This window comes from Bufo bufo, chromosome 11, assembly GCF_905171765.1.
Source record: "Bufo bufo chromosome 11, aBufBuf1.1, whole genome shotgun sequence".
NCBI classification, from domain to species: domain Eukaryota; kingdom Metazoa; phylum Chordata; class Amphibia; order Anura; family Bufonidae; genus Bufo; species Bufo bufo.
The window spans coordinates 56162175-56182768 of record NC_053399.1 but is presented as its reverse complement, the minus strand read 5'-3'; the positions used below and the strand labels follow the sequence as shown (position 1 = coordinate 56182768).

Sequence of the window (20594 nt, the reverse complement as noted above, 5' to 3'; positions counted from 1 at the left end):
ACCGCAGACCACGTGTAACCACACCAGCCCTGGACCTCCACATCCAGCATATTATATTTCTATACAGTGTAAGTGAACATCTGATGGACCTCAGTGTAGAGCACAGTCTCCCTCCAGTCTTATTATAGCTGTTCAGAAACCCATCTGACTTCATTGAACATGCGTTAACCACAGTAGGTGTACATTTTGGTTTCCCCAGCGGGAGTTTGAATATCAAAGAGGGTCTGTTAACATACCACTTGGTTATTTGGTTTGTTCTACATTGTCTTTGTCAATTAGCGCTTTATGTGTAGGCATGTTTATATTTTATTCCCCCCACCTTACATTACAGAGACCCTCACACTGCTGCTGTCCACTAATGGGATTATATAGTAGTGATTCAATTTCACAATATTGAAACTGTTTTGGTCCACAATTGTTCATAAAAGGTAAAGGCAGGTGGGGCCAGGGGTCATCAGAAAGGCTTCTCATCCCCCCTCACAGATGGACGGAGAATAAGAAAGTGAATGTTTGAACGAGGCCTGCGTTAGGGAGATAAGGAACAACCCCTCATTTTTATAGCGATGATGATTGCTCCGAAAGGAACAGCTGTCTCCTCTCGTTCTGCAGCTTAAACTAAGGCCCTGAAACTCCCTATGGTTTTACATTCCACAGCAGGCTACAGATCCTACAGATATAGGACAGATCATCCAGAACGCAGAATGATTAACCCTTCTCCTCACTGCAGGAATGATGCAGTTATCAACATGATTTGTCATCTATATTTCTGCTCAGAAAATGTATTTTGTTTCCATGTAACTGGTCACTTTCGGTGCCCATGTATCGGCCTGCAGCTGATATAAGCTGATCAGGTATTACAGAGTGTATTGATTTAATGTGGAGTGCGGAGGCACGCAGGCTACGATATGTCCGCAGTGCAATGCAGTGTTGCATTGTGATCAGCTCCTCATTATTCTCCCCCAGAAGCAATGGTCCGTGAGACGACATGCGATGCTGCAAATGATCTTCTCACAGGCCCGGAAAATGCTTTGTGTGCCTCTGGGCAAATATGAGCCTGGTGGATGTAGAAGCTGGTGTATCCTAGATCTGTATAACCCGGACCCTGAGTAACATCGCTATGCTAGTTAAAAAATAAATAAATAAATAGTCGGAATCATTAAACTTCATCAAAAATGTTGAACAAAGAAGCACAATTTGTTAAAATGACAGATACCATGAGGTAAACCCGACAGACCTATTATGGTCAGTGGGGTCTGTCCAGAGCCGTTGGTGTCCATGTGACTCCATTTTTCCAACATGGATGTGAACAAAGCCTTAGTGGTATATTCACTCCTAATATATATAAATGTGTTTAGTGGTAGAAATAACCAGAATGGTAGTTTATACTCCATAGTAGGTTATAGAAACTACAGATATAGGGGGAGATTTTATCAGAACTGGTGTAAAGGAAAACTGGCTTAGTTGACCATAACAACCAATCAGATTCCACCTTTCCAAAGGAGCTCTGAAAAATGAAAGGTGGAATCTGGTTGGTTGGTTTCTATGGGCAACTAAGCCAGTTCTACTTGACACCAGTTCTGATGAATCTGCCCCATAGTGCAGATCATGGAGAACAGAGAGAGAGGACGACCACTGCTGTCCTGTAGCCCTGCCCTAGCTAGGACAAGAAGCGTCTAGCCGCCGTCCAACCGACAGAATGAAATATTTTCTGCCAGGCTGTGGATTCGTGGCCTTCGATGATCACCCTACACGCAGCGGAAACTTGGTTGCCATGGTGATGGCCAGGTTCCAGCGGCAAGAAAGCGAAATAAAATATTTAGCTCTCTGTCACTCATTTGAAAATACACAATGCTCGATCGGCTGGTTGCCATGGAAACTGGTAGTGTCATAGTGATGTCACAGGGCTTCATATTTATCAAGGCTGGCAGAGAAGATGCAGGGCTGACAGACTATCACAAAAGGCTCTGTCAGTCCCACGTCTCCTCCGATTACCCAGTCTAAGCATCTCTTTTTTTGCTGCCTGGCCCTCCTGAGTTGTATCCAAGATACCATGAAAATTGTAACACATAGCGCGCCACCCGCTCCTAAGAAAAGAGACTTATTGCACATACAATAAGGAAACCTACAAATGTGTTCATCAATAGAGCTGCCCTTGAATCACGACGATGCAAGAATCCTAAGATTCCCTTTAAAGTTGGTTTCTAAACATGTGAATGTCGTCTACCTCCCTCTAGGGGTGAGATCATAAAATAGCTCGATCCCATATTTTTCTTGAGTTTATTTTATCCTTAAAGAATTCTAGAAAGTAAACTGAACCGCTTATATATAAACCTGACAGTCTTGCAAAGGTTATCCTGTGCTGTAGTGCCTCTTGTGCATATCGTGTGCCTAGAGATGAGCAGATATGGCTATTCTGCATTCAGTTTCTACATTTTTTATAGGGATTTGGACTCTGCAAATCATGTCTACCATGCCCCCCTGTTTGGACGGGGACTGTATATACACGTATGGGCTGCAGGCATTCATTGTGTGCCGGAAGGACCAGTGCTCAGGTTCTGGATAGGTTCTGAAGTCCACTCATCACTGATTACATGCAGTTTGATGCAGCAGAACTCATCAATATAACAATTTAGCTTTTGATCCAAGACGTTTAACTGCATATTTAGTAAAAGCACATTCATTTCCCTTCACTGTGCTTGAGTAATGACTTCTAATCATTTATTAATATGTATCATGGTGTCATCTCTTTAATCTGTGTCCCAGTATTCATCCCACATGTATGTATGCATGCATAATCGTACTAAAATAAAATGCTCCTCCCTCGATCTGGGATTATTAAGGCATTTGGCAGATTATAACGGCAGGAATCAAAGCATGAAAAGGAGTTAAACCCCGCAGTGCACCATGACACATTAACCCAATGACTTCCAGGCAGAAAGAAAGATCGGATTTTTTTCAGGAGCAGTTTTTATAGCATTGCAGCCTCTCAGGTTCTTCCATCTGACCTTTTTCCGTGTAACCAAACAACTTGTCTATCCTTGTGTTCTTAATACAGAAATGTAACTGGGTAAATGATTCAATATACCATAGATACATGTGTCAAGTCTGTGATCCTGGACCCCAATTCATGATCCAAAATAATCTCATACCTCTCAGGTTCCATTAAAGGGGTTGCCCATCTTGGCGACCTCTCCTGTAAATGAGGACTAATGAAACTCTGCAGGTCTGATGTCAGAAAGCCCATGGCTATCTCCTGGGGGGGGGGAGTCACACATTTGCACTGCACAAGGAATTATATGGCATCCAAATGAGGACAGAACAGCTCCTCCAAAGCAAGAGGCCATTTTGTAATTGACTTTGGTCTAGAGATGAGGATTCTGAAAATAGGATTGCCCTCTTTTACCTCAGAATTCCTTAATAGGTTGTAAAAAATTGGTCCAACCTGGACTAATAAATGGGTGTCTGTGCCTGTGACCTCCCTCTATGATATCTTATGCTCGGAGGTCCTAATAGGTTGTATAAAAGTGGTCTAAACTGGACAAATAAAGGGGTGTCTGGTCCTGTGACCTCCCTCTATGACAGGGCTGGCCAACCTGCGGCTCTCCAGCTGTTACAAAACTACAACTCCCAGCATGCCCAGTCTGCCTACAGCTATCAGCCTACAGCAGGGAATGGTGGGAGTTGTAGTTTTACAACAGCTGAAGAGCCGCAGGTTGGCCAGCCCTGCTCTATGATATATTATGCTCGGAGGTCCTAATAGGTTGTATAAAAGTGGTCTAAACTGGACAAATAAAGGGGTGTCTGGTCCTGTGACCTCCCTCTATGATATCTTAAGCTCGGAGGTCCTAATAGGTTGTATAAAAGTGGTCTAAGCTGGACAAATAAAGGGGAGTCTGGTCCTGTGACCTCCCTCTATGATATCCTAAGCGCCGAGGTCCTAATAGGTTGTATAAAAATGGTCTGAACTGGACAAATAAAGGGGTGTCTGGTCCTGTGACCTCCCTCTATGATATCCTATGCTCGGAGGTCCTAATAGGTTGTATAAAAGTGGTCTAAGCTGGACAAATAAAGGGGTGTCTGGTCCTGTGACCTCCCTCTATGATATCCTATGCTCGGAGGTCCTAATAGGTTATATAAAAGTGGTCTAAGCTGGACAAATAAAGGGGTGTCTGGTTCTGTGACCTCCCTCTATGATATCTTAAGCGCCAAGGTCCTAATAGGTTGTATAAAAGTGGTCTAAGCTGGACAAATAAAGTGGTATCTGGTCCTGTGACCTCCCTCTATGATATCCTAAGCGCCGAGGTCCTAATAGGGAAACCTGTCAGATTCAAGTAATGTTTCTCTTTATAAAAAAAAAAAGATGATGCTGACCCAGAAAACGAGGCATTTGAAATGCATATCCAGTATGCGGAATGTATCAGATGTACAGTGCAGCAGGAGGTCTGAACAAATGAGGCTTGTATACCGTGGTGAGAGATCATTTTACAATAAATGAGTGTCTCGAATAAACATATTAGAAATATTAAACCCATTGCAGGTATCTGTTTTTATCAAACATTTCATTTAATAACGCCGTATACCGTATAATCTAGTGGACTGTACTTATTAGAAAGGTCCCTTGACAACATGCTGATGAAACTGTGTCCCGCTGCTGGAAACATCAGCGATCAGCTGTAACCTGTGGTGGAACCTGTAAGAACTGTATGGGTTCAGGGCGCCTGAAGTGCCACCACAGGAGAAATGACTCATCAAACAGCAGCTCTGCGTAGTGCAGGACAGAGCAGCTCATCCAGAGCAGGAGGCCTCTTTATAATTGACTTTGGTCTAGAGATGAGGATTCTGAAAATAGGATTGCCCTCTTTTACCTCAGAATTTCCTAATAGGTTGTATAAAAATAGATAAACTGGAAACCCATTTAAAGGGACCCCACCACGTTGAACAAGTCTCAGCTGCGGGCACCATGTTATAGAGCAGGAGGAGCTGAGCGGTTTAATGGAAAACTCCTAATGTATTCATTTGTATCTCTGCTCTCTCTGGGCTTTGAAGTCCAGGAGGCGGTCCTGTCAGTGATTGACAGCTAGCTTTGTATTCACAGTCATAGAGGGAAGCCTGTCAATCACTGATAGGAGCGAAAGCCCAGAATGAGCAGGAGTTTAAATGAATAAAATATACGTTTCCCATAAAACGATATATTAATCTGCTCAGCTCCTCCTGCTCTATGGCTGTAGATTATTTAGCGTTTTCATGGTGACAGGTTCCCTTTAATCACCTGAACCACAAAGAACATACAGTTAGGAAAGGCTTCATTTGTGCGCTGAGACCCTTAGCAGGAAAAAGTTTGCCCACTGATTTCTAAGTAAGCATATGCCAAGCCTTCCCCCACCCATAACAGCTTAATTTTGGGGGTCTCACCATTAAAGCTTCCACAGAGGTCGTCACCCAAATGTCTTAACCCCCTAAATGACAAACCTGCAGTGATATAGGAGCAGCTGTATAATTAGACATTTTTACTGCTTAGGAAAGCTTTGTGAAAACCCTATTTTAGCCATTTAAGCGTTGTCTGGTTTCCTGTATTGGCCTATCCTCAGGATAGGTCATATATATTTGATCAGCCGGGGTACGACTCCTGGCACCCCCGCGCTCATGCGCTCCATCTTCTCCTTCCTATTGAAGTGAATGGGATGGAGGAGCTGCAATGACACCTAGTATGAGACCTGCGTTCTCTACAAACAGCTGATCGCTGGGGGTGCCGGGAGTCAGACCTCCACCAATCAGAATAGGTCATCAGTATGCAACATTTTTTTGTATATTACAAGGTGTTGATATAAGTAAATACAATTTCTCACATCTTTTCACAGGTTTTTGTTATTTTTTTGTATTTAGAACTGATGTCACACATGTAATTTATTTTTATTTTTATCATGCATACAGCACATTGTGCTATTTGAAGACCTGTAGGACACAAACCGTGTGCAGCGGTTTGTGACCAGCTGATTCTCCGCATTTTTCCTGAATCTCCACTTAGGCTACTTTCACACTGGCGTTTTGGTTTCCGTTTGTGAGATATGTTCAGGGCTCTCACAAGCGGTCCAAACGGATCTGTTTTGCCCTAATGCATTCTGAATGGATAAGGATCCGCTCAGAAGGCATCGGTTTGCCTCCGTTCAGTCTCCATTCCGCTCTGGAGGCGGACACCAACAGCATTTTGGTGTCCGTCTGATGATGCAGAGGCAAACGGATCCGTCCTGACACACAATGTAAGTCAATGGGGACGTATCCGTTTTCACTGACACAATCTGGCACAATAGAAAACGGATCCGTCCCCCATTGACTTTCAATGGTGTTCAAGACAGATCCGTTTTGGCTATGTTACTGATAATACAAACGGATCAGTTCTGAACGGATGCATTGGGTTGTATTATCTGAACGGAAGCGTTTGTGCAGATCCATGACGGATCCGCACCAAACGCGAGTGTGAAAGTAGCCTTAATGGGGCTGGCGGGCATTCCATTTGCATCAAGCAGTGCCAGATCCAGAGAACTTCGGCAGATGTGAAAAGTACCTTAGGAGACTTGTCTTCCCTCTTTTATCAGAAATGGCACCATGGTAATCGTGTACATGAAAACTAACACTATGGTTGAACTTTACCAGATATGTAGCTGTAATATTCTAAAGGAGATTATCAAGGGCAGCCTGATTCAGTGATGCACGCTAATATGTTACGCTGCTCGACTTTACAGATCAGCTCCATTAACACCTGACTGCCAAGAAAACGTTAAAAAGTGTTCAGACTTGTGGTTAGATACAGGATCTCACGGGAAAAATGTCTTCTTTATCATTTACCCTGCAGAGGATGGTGTCTGGGGGCTGGGGTGCAAGATAAATACAGTTTTCATCCAGTGACGGGCACACACCAGCAATTAGCCACTCTGAACAATTAGCACATTCCATTTGCCTGCTAATTGTTACAATTAGGACTCGGAGTCTTTAAGTGGTTGGGGCGACACATTAAGATTTCATTATATTTGTATTTAAATGATAATAACGCAGTATTGGCACCTATGAGCTCTCAGGCATCTGGAGCTGCTACTGAGGCAGAGGCCCATAGTTTTACTTTCACCGGCATAGCATGGGTGTTCTTGATTGGGGCTGATACTAAGACGTGCAATTAAGGTCCTTTTTCTATGGACAATACCTAAAATGCTGGCAAGTCCTGCATTAGAAAAATGAAAGGCCTTTAACCTGCTAGAGTAGCAATTGTCACATAACATGTACAATTAGGCTAGGTCCACACAAGTGTATTTCCAGCACGTTATGCGTCCCATTTCGGACATGTAACTTTGTCCGACTGCACTCAAACTAACTATTTACTGACATCAACAACAGGTTTTTTAGCTGAACAGCTGGCTTTAATCAATCATTACATGTACCCAAAATGGTGCATTAAAAACTAGAACTTGTCCTGCAAAAAATAAGACCTCATACAAGTAAATTGATAACAAACAAAAAAGTTCTAGCTCTTAGAATGCAATTTAATTATTTTTTTGCATGTTCACTAAGGGGTTAAGATCAGGCCTCCTGCAGTTCTGCTTAACATACACTAAAGGAAAGCAGAGAAGTAGAGGGAAGAACATAAGACGCCGATTCTCGTTGTATCATCCAGCCCTGTTGTCTCCGATGAAGCAATGAGCTTTGTATGATATTGCCTTTGCTTATACAGTATAACATCGGTGCATGGATTGTCACTATCATCTATCCCATTTCTCATATGCCTATACAAACACTAGGGCCGGATTCATGGAATGTCATCGGTTTGGTTTTGGTGTAGGAGGAAACCCACCAAGCACAGGGAGATCATATAAACCTCAAACATATTTTTCCCTATATAAATTCACGCTGTGGTATACATTAGAAGAAAAAGTGCCCCAAAACGGGAAGTCCTTCTCGGTGTTGGTATGCTCCCCTCATCCCAGCACTAGTTCTAGGTCTAGTTCTTGTTTGTTTTAGGGACCACTCAATTGAGACGGCCTTGACGCGGTGAGTGGCTTACTATGCTTTGGCCAAAATATAAACCAATGTCTCATCCAGCATGGAGGGCAGAGTGCTGGATGCAGTGTGCAATCACATTTGCATTTTCCGTTTGTATATGTATTTCGCCATAGTGATCTGCACCTACAGGCAGGTTGTGCTGACTCAACCCCATATTTTTTTCTTTGTAGTTCTTGTTTGTGTGTCTCACATTTTTTTACCCCATGTTGGAGAGAGACGTTTGCCTCTCTTATTTTTGGTAATGTTATGGTGCTTTTGAAGAGGTGAGAAGGGGGCCCATTATCTCAAAGGATCTCAAAGTTGCCCCAATGCTACCTCTATGGTTGGGGCGGACTGGGAATTTTAAGTGGCCCTGGAACAAATACTAAAAGTGGCCCAGTTTTGTAGTTGGGTCCAAAGTGATGGAAGGCAGGGCCAGCAATACCATATTCTGGCACATTATACCGCCCCAACAGAGCCAAATGCTGCCAGCAGCACAAAATACATCCCCAAAAACGTCCACTGGCCAGCTGTGAGGAAGACCCAGGCGGCCGTCTGGGCATTGGCCCACCGGGAAATTTCCCTGTAAGGTTTATGGCCAATCCGCCCCGTCTATGGTACATACACCCATATACCAGTAATTAGCTAATATTGTAGGTTTTCTGGGCATTTACTTATTCACAAGTCCCCCACCATTTAAACTCTGAATTTGGCATAACAGCAGAAGAGAGGATGCGATGCCTCTACTGGCAAATATTATGTCCTCCTGATTTATACTCTGGTCCGGGAAGTACTTATCATGTCTTTTTTTTTTTCTTTTTGGCTTTACGTGAGCACTTCTCAGCAGCATTTTAATACGCCGCTCTGTCCTGTCAGCTTAGTGATGATGATGAAGGACCCTGCTGTTCCTTTTAGACACTAATGAAGGCTGAAAGCTTTTAAACATGACAACATTTTCCCTGGGTTTATGGATTTACGGCTTTTACTTTTTATTACCAATGGTAACCACAGCTCTGGCAGCATGGCAGGCGTGCGGATCACCGCTGAGAATTGCTATGCCACTTTATGGCAGCAAAAAAGCACTAAAATAAAGGTAGATAATTCTTCTTCTACTCACTGACTGTTTTCCAGCAAAAGAAATTGAGGGTGTTTGTCTTTCTAAAACTCTGAGTGCAAGTATACATCTAGAATATCCATCCTGCAAGCTAGAGTGATTCTCCTTTCCAGCCTTGTGCTGTGTATGCGCAAGTTATACATCAACTGGTTGTAAACTACTTCTTCTAATGAAGTTCATCTATTGACTTGTATGTTCTAGCTCACTATTAAAACTGTTTGTGTAAGGTCTGTGGGGAGGATTTCTCAAAATTGGTGCAATAGAAAGATGGAGAAATTACCCTTAGCAACAAGTTAGATGGGTTTTTTTATTTCCAAAATGGTCTCTGAAAAATGAGGTCTGGACCATGACTGTGTATGTGCAGTATGAGGTAGCCAACTGCATTGCTTGCCCCATGACTTTTTATTTCTAGAGAAAAAAAAGTGATACATCAACGATAACGTGGTTTATGTGACTTGCAAATTGATCTACTTATAGCCTCCGATATATGTATACTTTACTTCCATATTGATCAAGTAGCTTTCTTCTGTCTTAATAAAAATGTGAGATGTTTAATATAAATCACCTTCTGTTCACAGGTACCACAGAGCGGGTCTGTCTGATCCAAGGCACTGTAGAAGCTCTCAATGCTGTCCATGGCTTCATTGCAGAGAAAATTCGAGAAATGCCACAGAATGTGGCTAAAACTGAACCAGTCAGCATCCTGCAACCACAGACTACGGTTAATCCAGACCGTATCAAACAAGTATGTGTCTAAAATCCAGGTTTGAGTGTTATTATCGTTGATCTCACAACATTGCCCTAAGCCAAATTCACGTCCCCAAAAATGGATGAACATTACAAGAGCCAGCCAAGTGATTTGCTAGCTAATTTTTTAAGTGAAATAATTATGATGTAATACCGCTAACTAGGCTTACATGATCCAGCGAGACATTCCAGTCCTAAATTTACAGATTTATACCTGAAGGATGTAGGATTTTAGAAGGGCCTAGATGACCTAGTGTTACATAATTAGGCAGCTTCAGCATACTTAGTATGCCCACATGGGACGTGATTGGCAGCAGAAAGATCCACCATGGATTTTGCCACAGATCTGTGACAAAATCTGAGGTAAAATCTGATGTCACTTTACTGACCATCAAAGAGAGAGACATAGTTTTGGAAATTCTTCTCATAAATATACTAAATTACTTGTAGTAATATTTATGGTTAAAGGATCATTTCAGTTGATGACCTATCCTTGATGGCCTATTTTATCGAACAGAAGAACAAGGAGATCCCTTCATTGTTCACCCAGGCATAGTGCTCTACACTCCAGTGTAGTTGTACCTGGTACTGGAGTGTAGCCACAGTCACTGGGATGGACTGAGCCTCAGTATCAGGCCCAGAGACACTTGTACAGCACCGATTGTGGGGATTGTTGCCCCACCCCGCTGATCTTTCATTGTTGGCTTGTCCTAATGATAGGACATCAGTTGAGAGTCCTAGACAACCTTTTAAGTACTTGTTGCCTTTTATTTTTACCTTTTATTTACTAATGTTATTTCATATTTATTGCATAAGGTACATAGCTGTGCCATGTCAGGGCCTGGGCACCGTAAACATGAAATGTTACAGGGCTGTCAGCATTAGGTGGATGCTACTGTTGTCCTTCACCTAGCACCAAAGCCTGTGTTAGATACCCCCTTCATTCACAAAACATTGTTCCAGATGCCCTCGTAAAAGAAGTGTGTTATTTTTGAGAAAGGATATTTCCTGATGTCTCTCTTACAGTTACTATGAAACAAATTTGCTTTGATTCATGTGTATATGGTTTATGGTTCCTTTTTTAACTTTCCTGCTGAAACTGATTTAATTTATTTCACTAATCCAATCTCATCCATCCTCCTCTCACCCTTGCTGTTCCTGGGAATGCTTTTACTTTTTTTACTTTACTCCGCTATTCTTTGGTCTAGCTCCTTCAGTGCCAGTAAAGTCTTTGCCGCATCATTTTCCAACAAGTCTATGCTGGCAGTGAAGGGGTCTATTTATTACTAGGGCTGATTGAATTCTGCTTCTGACCCTGCTTTGTTCTGCAGACATTGTCATCATTACCACCAGCCACCAAGTCCTCTTCATCAGACCCCATGACCATCTCCAGAGCCAGCCAGGTACAGTACCATTCTCCATATTTCATGTTTTCCACATAAGGGAGCACAGCTCCATCAACATGCCAGGGCTCATCATCATGGGTAGTATAATTTATGAAAGCTAATATACAGATCAGATTGTACAGTAGGTAACCTTTAGTTTGCCATTTACAGAGGAATAAACTTGGGTTACTGTTGAACCATATTACTATAAATTGACTGCTCAAATACAGTTGAGGCCAAAATTATTGGTTATGACTTGGTAAGGGCTGTATTAGACACCCCGATTCTGCAGGCGATTGTCAGGAAAGAAGCGTTCCTTCCCGGCAATCGCCTGCTCGCTAGCAGAGAAGACCACTGCTACTACATGCAGCGATCTCCACCACAACTTGGGGAGGAGCGATTGTTATCCCGTCACTTGTCCCCATGCTGTCTAGTTGTTTGATGCCTGCAGATCGTGAATACACAGCACAATCTGCCGCCGGCAAACAAGGTTTTTTTTAGGCATGCTTTAAAATCACAATTGCTTGTTCATCAGGTAATCGGCGGCAGTATTAGGCTTTACACATACTGTACAGATGCAGTTGTAAGCAAAAAACTAAATTTGCATGGTACCTCCATATTGATTGACGTACTAATTGACATACAGTACAGACCAAAAGTTTGGACACACCTTCTCATTCAAAGAGTTTTCTTTATTTTCATGACTATGAAGGCATCAAAACTATGAATTAACACATGTGGAATTATATACATAACAAACAAGTGTGAAACAACTGAAAATATGTCATATTCTAGGTTCTTCAAAGTAGCCACCTTTTGCTTTGATTACTGCTTTGCACACTCTTGGCATTCTCTTGATGAGCTTCGAGAGGTAGTCCCCTGAAATGGTTTTCACTTCACAGGTGTGCCCTGTCAGGTTTAATAAGTGGGATTTCTTGCCTTATAAATGGGGTTGGGACCATCAGTTGCGTTGAGGAGAAGTCAGGTGGATACAAAGCTGATAGTCCTACTGAATAGACTGTTAGAATTTGTATTATGGCAAGAAAAAAGCAGCTAAGTAAAGAAAAACGAGTGGCCATCATTACTTTAAGAAATGAAGGTCAGTCAGTCAGCCGAAAAATTGGGAAAACTTTGAAAGTAAGGGCTATTTGACCATGAAGGAGAGTGATGGGGTGCTGCGCCAGATGACCTGGCCTCCACAGTCACCGGACCTGAACCCAATCGAGATGGTTTGGGGTGAGCTGGACCGCAGAGTGAAGGCAAAAGGGCCAACAAGTGCTAAGCATCTCTGGAAACTCCTTCAAGACTGTTGGAAGACCATTTCAGGGGACTACCTCTTGAAGCTCATCAAGAGAATGCCAAGAGTGTGCAAAGCAGTAATCAAAGCAAAAGGTGGCTACTTTGAAGAACCTAGAATATGACATATTTTCAGTTGTTTCACACTTGTTTGTTATGTATATAATTCCACATGTGTTAATTCATAGTTTTGATGCCTTCATAGTCATGAAAATAAAGAAAACTCTTTGAATGAGAAGGTGTGTCCAAACTTTTGGTCTGTACTGTAGATAATTATCAAGTGACTGTGATATCACATGCTAGTTACCTTCTTCATCATAGTATCCAGAACCAACCAATGCAATGTGGGGTTCCACGGATGGCCATAAACGGTTGATTAAAACCACGAGAGTTATCAGTGTTTTTATGCTACAATAGTGGAGTAAAAGAGTAACAGATTATGATATTATGATGTGCATTACATGTGTGCCATAATATATGATTTTTTGAAAGTGACGAGAAAAGGGTACAGGGCTTAGCTTGAGGGGCGTGGGCTGTGACTCTTAGGCCTCTTTCACACGGGCGAGAATTCCGCGCGGGTACAATGCGTGAGATGAACGCATTGCACCCGCACTGAATCTGGACCCATTCACTTCAATGGAGCTGTGCACATGAGCGGTGATTTTCGCGCATCACTTGTGCATTGTGTGAAAATCGCTGCAAGATTTATATTGTGCGTTTTTCACGCCACACAGGCCCCATAGAAGTGAATGGGGCTGCGTGAAAATCGCAAGCATCCGCAAGCAAGTGCGGATGCGGTGCGATTTTTACGCATGGTTGCTAGGAGATGATCGGGATGGGGACCCGATCTTTTTTATTTTCCCTTATAACATGGTTATAAGGGAAAATAATAGCATTCTTAATACAAAATGCATAGTACAATAGGGCTGGAGGGGTTAAAAAAGAAATTTTTTAAATTAAACTCACCTCATCCACTTGTTCGCGGAGCCCGGCTTGTCTTCTTTCTTCTTCTTTGAGGACCTGGGAGAAAAAGGACCTTTGGTGACGGCACTGCGCTCATCACCATAGACCATGTGACGGACCATGTGATGGACCATGTGATGAGCGCAGTGACGTCACCAAAGGTCCTTTTCCTCCCAGGTCATCAAAGAAGAAGAAAGAAGACAAGCCGAGCTGCGCGAACAAGTGGATGAGGTGAGATTAATTATATATATTATTTTTTTAACGCCTCCATCCCTAATATACTTAGAATTCTGTATTAAGAATGCTATTATTTTCCCTTATAACCATGTTATAAGGGAAAATAATAAAATCTACACAACACCTAACCCAAACCCAAACTTCTGTGAAGAAGTCCGGGTTCAGGTCTGGGTACCAAACATGCCAAATTTTCTCACGCGTGTGCAAAACGCATTAGAACACTTTGCACTCGCGCGGAAAACTCGCGCATTTTCCTGCAACGCACCAGCATCTTGTCCGGCCCTCACACGCAACGTCCATGTGAAAGAGGCCTTAATAGATTTAGTGCATCTAATTCCAGCACACTTTTTACAAAATTGGAGACACCAGTCTGAGGCCTTATTCACACTGTCAGTGTTTGATCAGTGATTTCTATCAGTGATTGTGAGACAAATCAGGAATGGAGCCTACACAGAGAGAAGGTATAATGGAAAGATTTGCAGCTGTTCTAAAAGCACTATTACACTGCACGATTTTGGGTCAATTATAATATGAACGCTCATTCCCGATAGTTGGCTCCTGTAATGGAGCAGCCAATAAATGAGCAAACACGTGTTCGTCGGCTCAATGTCACCTTTCATCAGGATGAAAAATGCCCAATTATATGATTACACAGGAAGATGTGCTGCTAATAATGAATAGAACGAAATTATGGCGGAACGGCTGCGGTAGCCATCAATTGCCGATGTGCTATCTTTCATTGTAGTAGTCTGTAGTTTTGGCTCACAATCACTAATGGAAATCACTGATCAAACACTGATGTGTAAACAAGGCCTCATGCACACGACCGTTGTTTTATTCCGTGTCCTTTGCGCCGTTTTTTGTGATTTTCTGCGGACCCATTGATTTTTAATGGGTTAGTTGAAAACTCGGCTAATGCACCGTTTGCCATCCGCGTCCGTTATCCGTGGTTCCAGTCCGTCAAAAAAATATAACCTGTCCTATTATTTTCGCGGAAAACGGTTCGCGGACCCATTCAAGTCAATGGGACAGCTAAAAAACGCGGAGGCACACAAGATTGTCATCCGCGTCCGCTCGTCCGCGGCCGTTTTTTTCCTATCATTTGCATGGCAAACCTGTCTTAGACTTTTTTTTACATTCCTTTATGTCTGGTGGTCCTCCAAAAATTGAGGAAGACACACGGAAACAGAAACGGATCACGGAACAACGGAACTCCATTTTGCGGAACGGAACACAACAACGGTCGTGTGCATGAGGCCAAAGGCCGTAGCAAATCTCCTTTCTTAGAATAATTTTTTTTATCCTACAGTGAAGTTACATTAAATTTTATAATTTAATATTTTTGGAAATGATCACGTGATATATATACCTAGTTGTACGGTATATTGTCCATTATGTATAGGATCAGTAGTTTACGCTGTATAACATATTTATTACCATTCACTCTACAACATTTTTCTTATGATCCATTAATTCCATTATTTTCTGCAACGTTTTCATTATTTTTAATTTTTTATATTTTTTTTTATTAGAATAATTTCAACTCTTATATTAACTTTGTGTTTTCTGTGTAAAACAGAGACCGGTAAAGTGTTAGTGATTCAATGTTGACCACACATATTTGTGACCTAAATAGATTAGTCAGATGAGTTTTCAATTACCAGATCTAGACACTAAACTAGCTGTCCTTATGAGACTAAAGCCGGTCATTCACATGAGATTAACCCCCCATGGACATGTCTTCTCCACTCGGCCAGGCATGCATGTGTTGGTAATGGGAGACTGCACAGGCAGTTTTTGGCTTATCTCACCAAAAGCAAAAGGATTTAGCATATTGAAAACCGTCATTCACTCCCCCGACATCCCCCGTTGGAGGAGAGTCAGGAGGCTCCCATACACATGTGATGGTTGGCCAACTTCAGTCTCCGTCCAATAAAATGTGATAGACTTGTCGTCTGCACATATGCTGGCTTCCATTTTCTGAAAGGTTCTTATCACAAATAACTATCCAGTAGTGATTAAAGTGTTTTAAATGCATTTTAGCGAATGCTTTCTTGTGAATTAACAGGTTGTAGTGTATCCTGAAATTGTTTTCCTTAGTTCTGTGGGGGAGGCATCTGGTATCTACCTTCATAAAATAATTTATTACAATGATTTTAGTATCCTTATTTTTGTGGACAACATGAAAGAATATGACTCAACAAGTAATATTGTCCCAGTATGTTCCAATGGTATGTGATTTACCAGTGAATATATTATTCTTTGAGATATAAAGAACACATAAACAGTTACCAGGCCCTTGAAGATTGCTTGAGTATTGCACGTTGCTCCACACCCAGTACAAATCACTACAAGATCTCCAGTTTGATTACAAGCATAGCATGCGTCAAGCACAATCGTGCAACTTCCACCCCATGCCGAGGTCACTACTGATAACCAAGCAGAGCTAATTAGATCAATCATTTCATTACAGTGTTAGATTACAGTCAATTACACTCTGCGCTTTTTGGTCCTGTGAGCAATTTTGTAATTTATGGGTGTTTTTTGCCCGCGAGCGCCTGTCAGTAGCTCCTTGTACTGCCTCTGCTCCCCACCCGGTTAGTGCTCAACCTTTAACTTTTTACCGTGATGTCTCCTATTGTCATGCTGGCCTGGACATTCCGATGTTTAGAACATTTTAAGCCACATTAGCAATCAACCATCATGTAGAGTAGAAATATTGTATCATCCCTGTAGTAATTCACCACAGGAACAATTGCAAAGAAACAGACTTTTTGTTTCTGTCTACTAAACGTTATATTTCAGAATACGTAAATCATATGGCAGTGGAACAATGTTTTGTAACTTGAACGAATATGAGTCATGTTAGAAGAATACCACTTCATAGCTTTTTGTCAAAAATCGGAGGCAGCACTACACAACTTGGAAGACCACTGTTTGAGTCTGACATGAATGAATAAATTAAATAGTCCCAGTCTACTATGTGAAGTAACTATGCTGCTTAGACATTGTCTCTCATCAAACACACCACCACACTCAACTGTTTTTCTTATTATTGATATAATGTCCACCTATCTTTCTTTTTCCTTTGGTTTCTTCCACATGTTCTTCTGACTTCTGACAGGTGAAGATCATCGTTCCCAACAGCACTGCTGGTCTGATCATCGGTAAAGGAGGAGCCACTGTGAAGGCAGTAATGGAACAATCTGGTGCATGGGTACAGCTTTCCCAAAAACCAGATGGCATTAATCTGCAAGAACGAGTGGTGACTGTAAGCGGAGAGCCAGAACAAAACCGCAAAGCTGTAGAGCTGATAGTGCAGAAGATCCAGGAGGACCCACAAAGTGGCAGCTGTTTGAACATCAGCTACGCCAATGTCACCGGACCTGTAGCTAACTCCAATCCCACAGGATCTCCATATGCCAACACTGCTGAAGTTCTACCTACTGCTGCTGCAGCGGCAGGGCTTTTAGGACATGCCAACCTTGCTGGGGTGGCAGCCTTTCCTACTGTTCTATCCGGATTCACTGGCAATGATCTGGTTGCTATTACATCAGCTCTTAACACCTTGGCCAGTTATGGCTACAACCTCAACACTTTAGGGTTGGGACTGAGTCAAGCAGCAGCCACAGGAGCACTAGCAGCTGCTGCTGCAAGCGCTAACCCAGCCGCAGCTGCAGCAGCCAACTTGCTGGCTACATATGCCAGTGAAGCAACTGGGGGTGGTGGCACTGCAGGGGGAGCGGCTGGAACGTTTGCACTAGGCAGCTTAGCTGCAGCCACGGCAGCTACCAATGGATATTTTGGGGCAGCATCCCCACTAGCTGCTAGCGCCATTTTGGGCACTGAAAAGTCAACAGACGGCTCAAAGGACGTAGTAGAAATTGCTGTGCCAGAAAATCTAGTAGGTGCCATTCTCGGCAAAGGTGGCAAGACATTGGTAGAATATCAGGAGTTGACTGGCGCCAGGATACAGATTTCCAAAAAAGGGGAGTTTGTCCCCGGTACCAGAAACCGTAAGGTAACCATAACAGGCACACCAGCCGCCACACAAGCTGCCCAGTATCTAATCACGCAACGAGTCACTTACGAGCAAGGTGTTCGGGCAGCCAACCCACAGAAAGTGGGTTAATTTGCCCCCCCCCCACCCCCACTTCCGTCCTTCTTCCTTTCCCAGGATGTTAACTTAATTGTCCCTCCCTTATCCCTTCTTCTTTTCATGGATGTACTGTATTTTGCAGGAGCGATTTATATTTTATTTTTTATTTGAATTTTATTTTTGTTTCGTTTTGTTATTGGCAGGGGAAGTGCGCGTCGGGATTAATATATAATTATGCAAATGAACGCAACAGTGTTGACAAAGCGCATCTGTAAATAATACATGTATGCGGATGTTTTAGAGAGGGAATTTTTTTAGTGTTTTTTTATTTGTTTTTTTAAAAAGTTTTTGTTAATTTGAAGGATTTTGACAGGTTATCTCTCTCTCTCTTGTTGAGGTTTTATTGTTTACGCGTCAAAAAGTAAAAGTTTTTGAAGCCTGCCATTTTACCAGCATTGTTGTAGTTGAAAATGAACTGAATGTAAACATGAAGTGACGCATAGGTTTTAATCTCTGTGAGGGCTGATGCGTCCAGTAATGCACTGCAGAGCCACGTGTTGCTGGTCCCTTCAGAAACCCGCACAGTTGTCAGTATTAGTCCTAAGTGACGCTGTAACTGAACTACTGTTTTGCTGGAAAACAGCAGGGGGGTCGGGTGGGTGAGTTACCTATAAAACAAAAGGGAGTAAAGAAAATCAAAAGCACTGTCCAACTTCACTCATGCTTCCTGCCCTGGGGTGGCAGCGTATGAGGGAAAACATGTTTTGGAATAAAAAAAAAGAAAAAAAATAGTTTTAAATTAAAACATAAAAGAGATATATATATATATATATAATCTAAAAGCAATATAGTTGCAAAAAAAGCACTGTAAAAATATATATTAAAAATGGTTAAAACTGTGGAAAAATAACCTTTTTTCGTAAGTTTACAGATCAGTGTCTTCATAACAACCTGTATGACGATGAATATATCGGCTGGCCAGGATACATTTCTATCATTTATGGCTCACTGATCCCATCAGATTTAACTCTTCTGATAGGTGAAGTTTGGTTTTCACAAGAGCTGTGTCTGTTTTCTTCCTCCATTGGGTTTCCCTCCTGCCCCTTCATGCTGAAATCCTTTAAATCCCCAGTCTCTCACCCCATCTTGTTTTAATTACATTAATCACCCATGTTTTTTCCTTCACTTAGTTGACCTTATTTTCAGTCGTTCTCTGGAGAGACAACAATGTCACACGTTCAGCAACAATTCACAATGGCAGTATGAGTTAACCTATTACTTGCCATTGTTCGGGGCTGTGGCAGCTAAATATTTGAAGGCATTCCTCTCTATCATACAACCTCCAGCTTTGATATTTTTTTTTATTACAAATTAAGCTCTAAACAAGGCAGTAATCGTTTACAATTAATGTTAATGGCTTTCATTTGGGGTTTGTAGGACTGGGGTTTTAATTAGACCCCATAGTACCTGGCCAGCCATGCACCAGTTGATCCATTAACATCCTCCCCTTTTAGATGTAGTGCAGTGTTGTGTGCGTATTGGGGATTTTCTAAGCCAAACCACGCACACACGCGACAACTTAAAGTGCCAACTGTTAGCTGATGAGGTTTCATTATCTGCAACGACTTAGTGAGGGCGTTGCCTTTTAAAACGCTTCTGATTGTGTATAATTTTAACACTAGCAATCTCTTAGTGTTGTCAATGTAGATTTTACTGTGAACAGTATCTGTGATTTTTAGCTGTTTTTGATCCCTCCGGGGCTAGGCTATACCAGCCGCCGCAGGCTCCAATGGTCGTTTACCTGCATGTTCTTTTTCCGTGGGGCATCTTTATGTCGGCTTCAGTCAGTACTTCCCTGCATGCTTGTTTAGCTGAGGTAGTGTTCATTTCCGTCGTGTGTCTACCTGTCGCAGCGCAGGTTCCTCCAAGGGCCATTTTATTAATATTATTTTTAGAGTAAGCCTTTTTTGTTTTCCAACTTGTCACCTCCTCCATGTTTCTGAGTGCCAACTAGCCAGATCATTATGTTAACCTCTGCATTTGGGCCACCAAGCCACAGAATTGTGGTCGTTCATAAACCCAGCATCTTCTCATGCTATGCATGCAGTCGTAAACAAAAACAAAAAAAACCTCAAAAAAAAATTTCAATGGACAAGACAGTAATTACAAAATAGTAAATAATAATACTAAAAAAAAATATAAAAAAATAAAATGCTGGCTACCTCTGGATCATCAGGCTGAGAAATTCCCAAACAACAGTTTTCCTTCCATCTCAACTTCAATTCATTGATAACGTCCATCATAACCAACTCAGTGACATTTTCCGCTGCTCCTCCTGTGCAACTGATAACTGAACAATGATTGTGATGTCCTCTCGTCTGGCTTCTCGTCCAGCATCTCTCTTTCTGAACTGTGATCTTTTTTTCTTTTCTTTTTGTTTTACTTTTCATTAGACTTAAAAAAAAAAAAGACCTTCATCACCATGTTAGTTTAACCAGTCATTAGTGTCCCATCTGTGGTGGACACTGAAAAATGTGGATCTATTGATTTTAAAACCTTCTTCTAATCCGTTTCTTTACCCCAAAACCTTCCTGCCTTATGCCTGTGCAGTTTTTGTTCACAGTTTTGAGCCCTACAACCTCTGAGGGGCTAGTGACGCATCGCTGTATATCCTCACAAGCTGCGTCATAGGCTTCTCAAGCTGGGGGTGATCCAGCCATTCCAA

The 20594-nt window shown here is 42.1% G+C and overlaps 1 protein-coding gene across 1 annotated transcript in view; it reads left to right on the top strand.

The window, feature by feature from the left end:
• NOVA1 (NOVA alternative splicing regulator 1) overlaps nucleotides 1-18642 on the top strand; it is a 72359-nt gene extending 53717 nt beyond the window's left edge. The window contains exons 3-5 of the mRNA XM_040411636.1: nucleotides 9721-9887; nucleotides 11221-11292; nucleotides 16895-18642. Coding sequence (XP_040267570.1) covers nucleotides 9721-9887; nucleotides 11221-11292; nucleotides 16895-17902 — 1247 coding nt within the window. The 3' untranslated portion in view covers nucleotides 17903-18642. The remainder of the gene's footprint in view (nucleotides 1-9720; nucleotides 9888-11220; nucleotides 11293-16894) is intronic.
• The last annotated feature ends 1952 nt before the right edge of the window (nucleotides 18643-20594 follow it).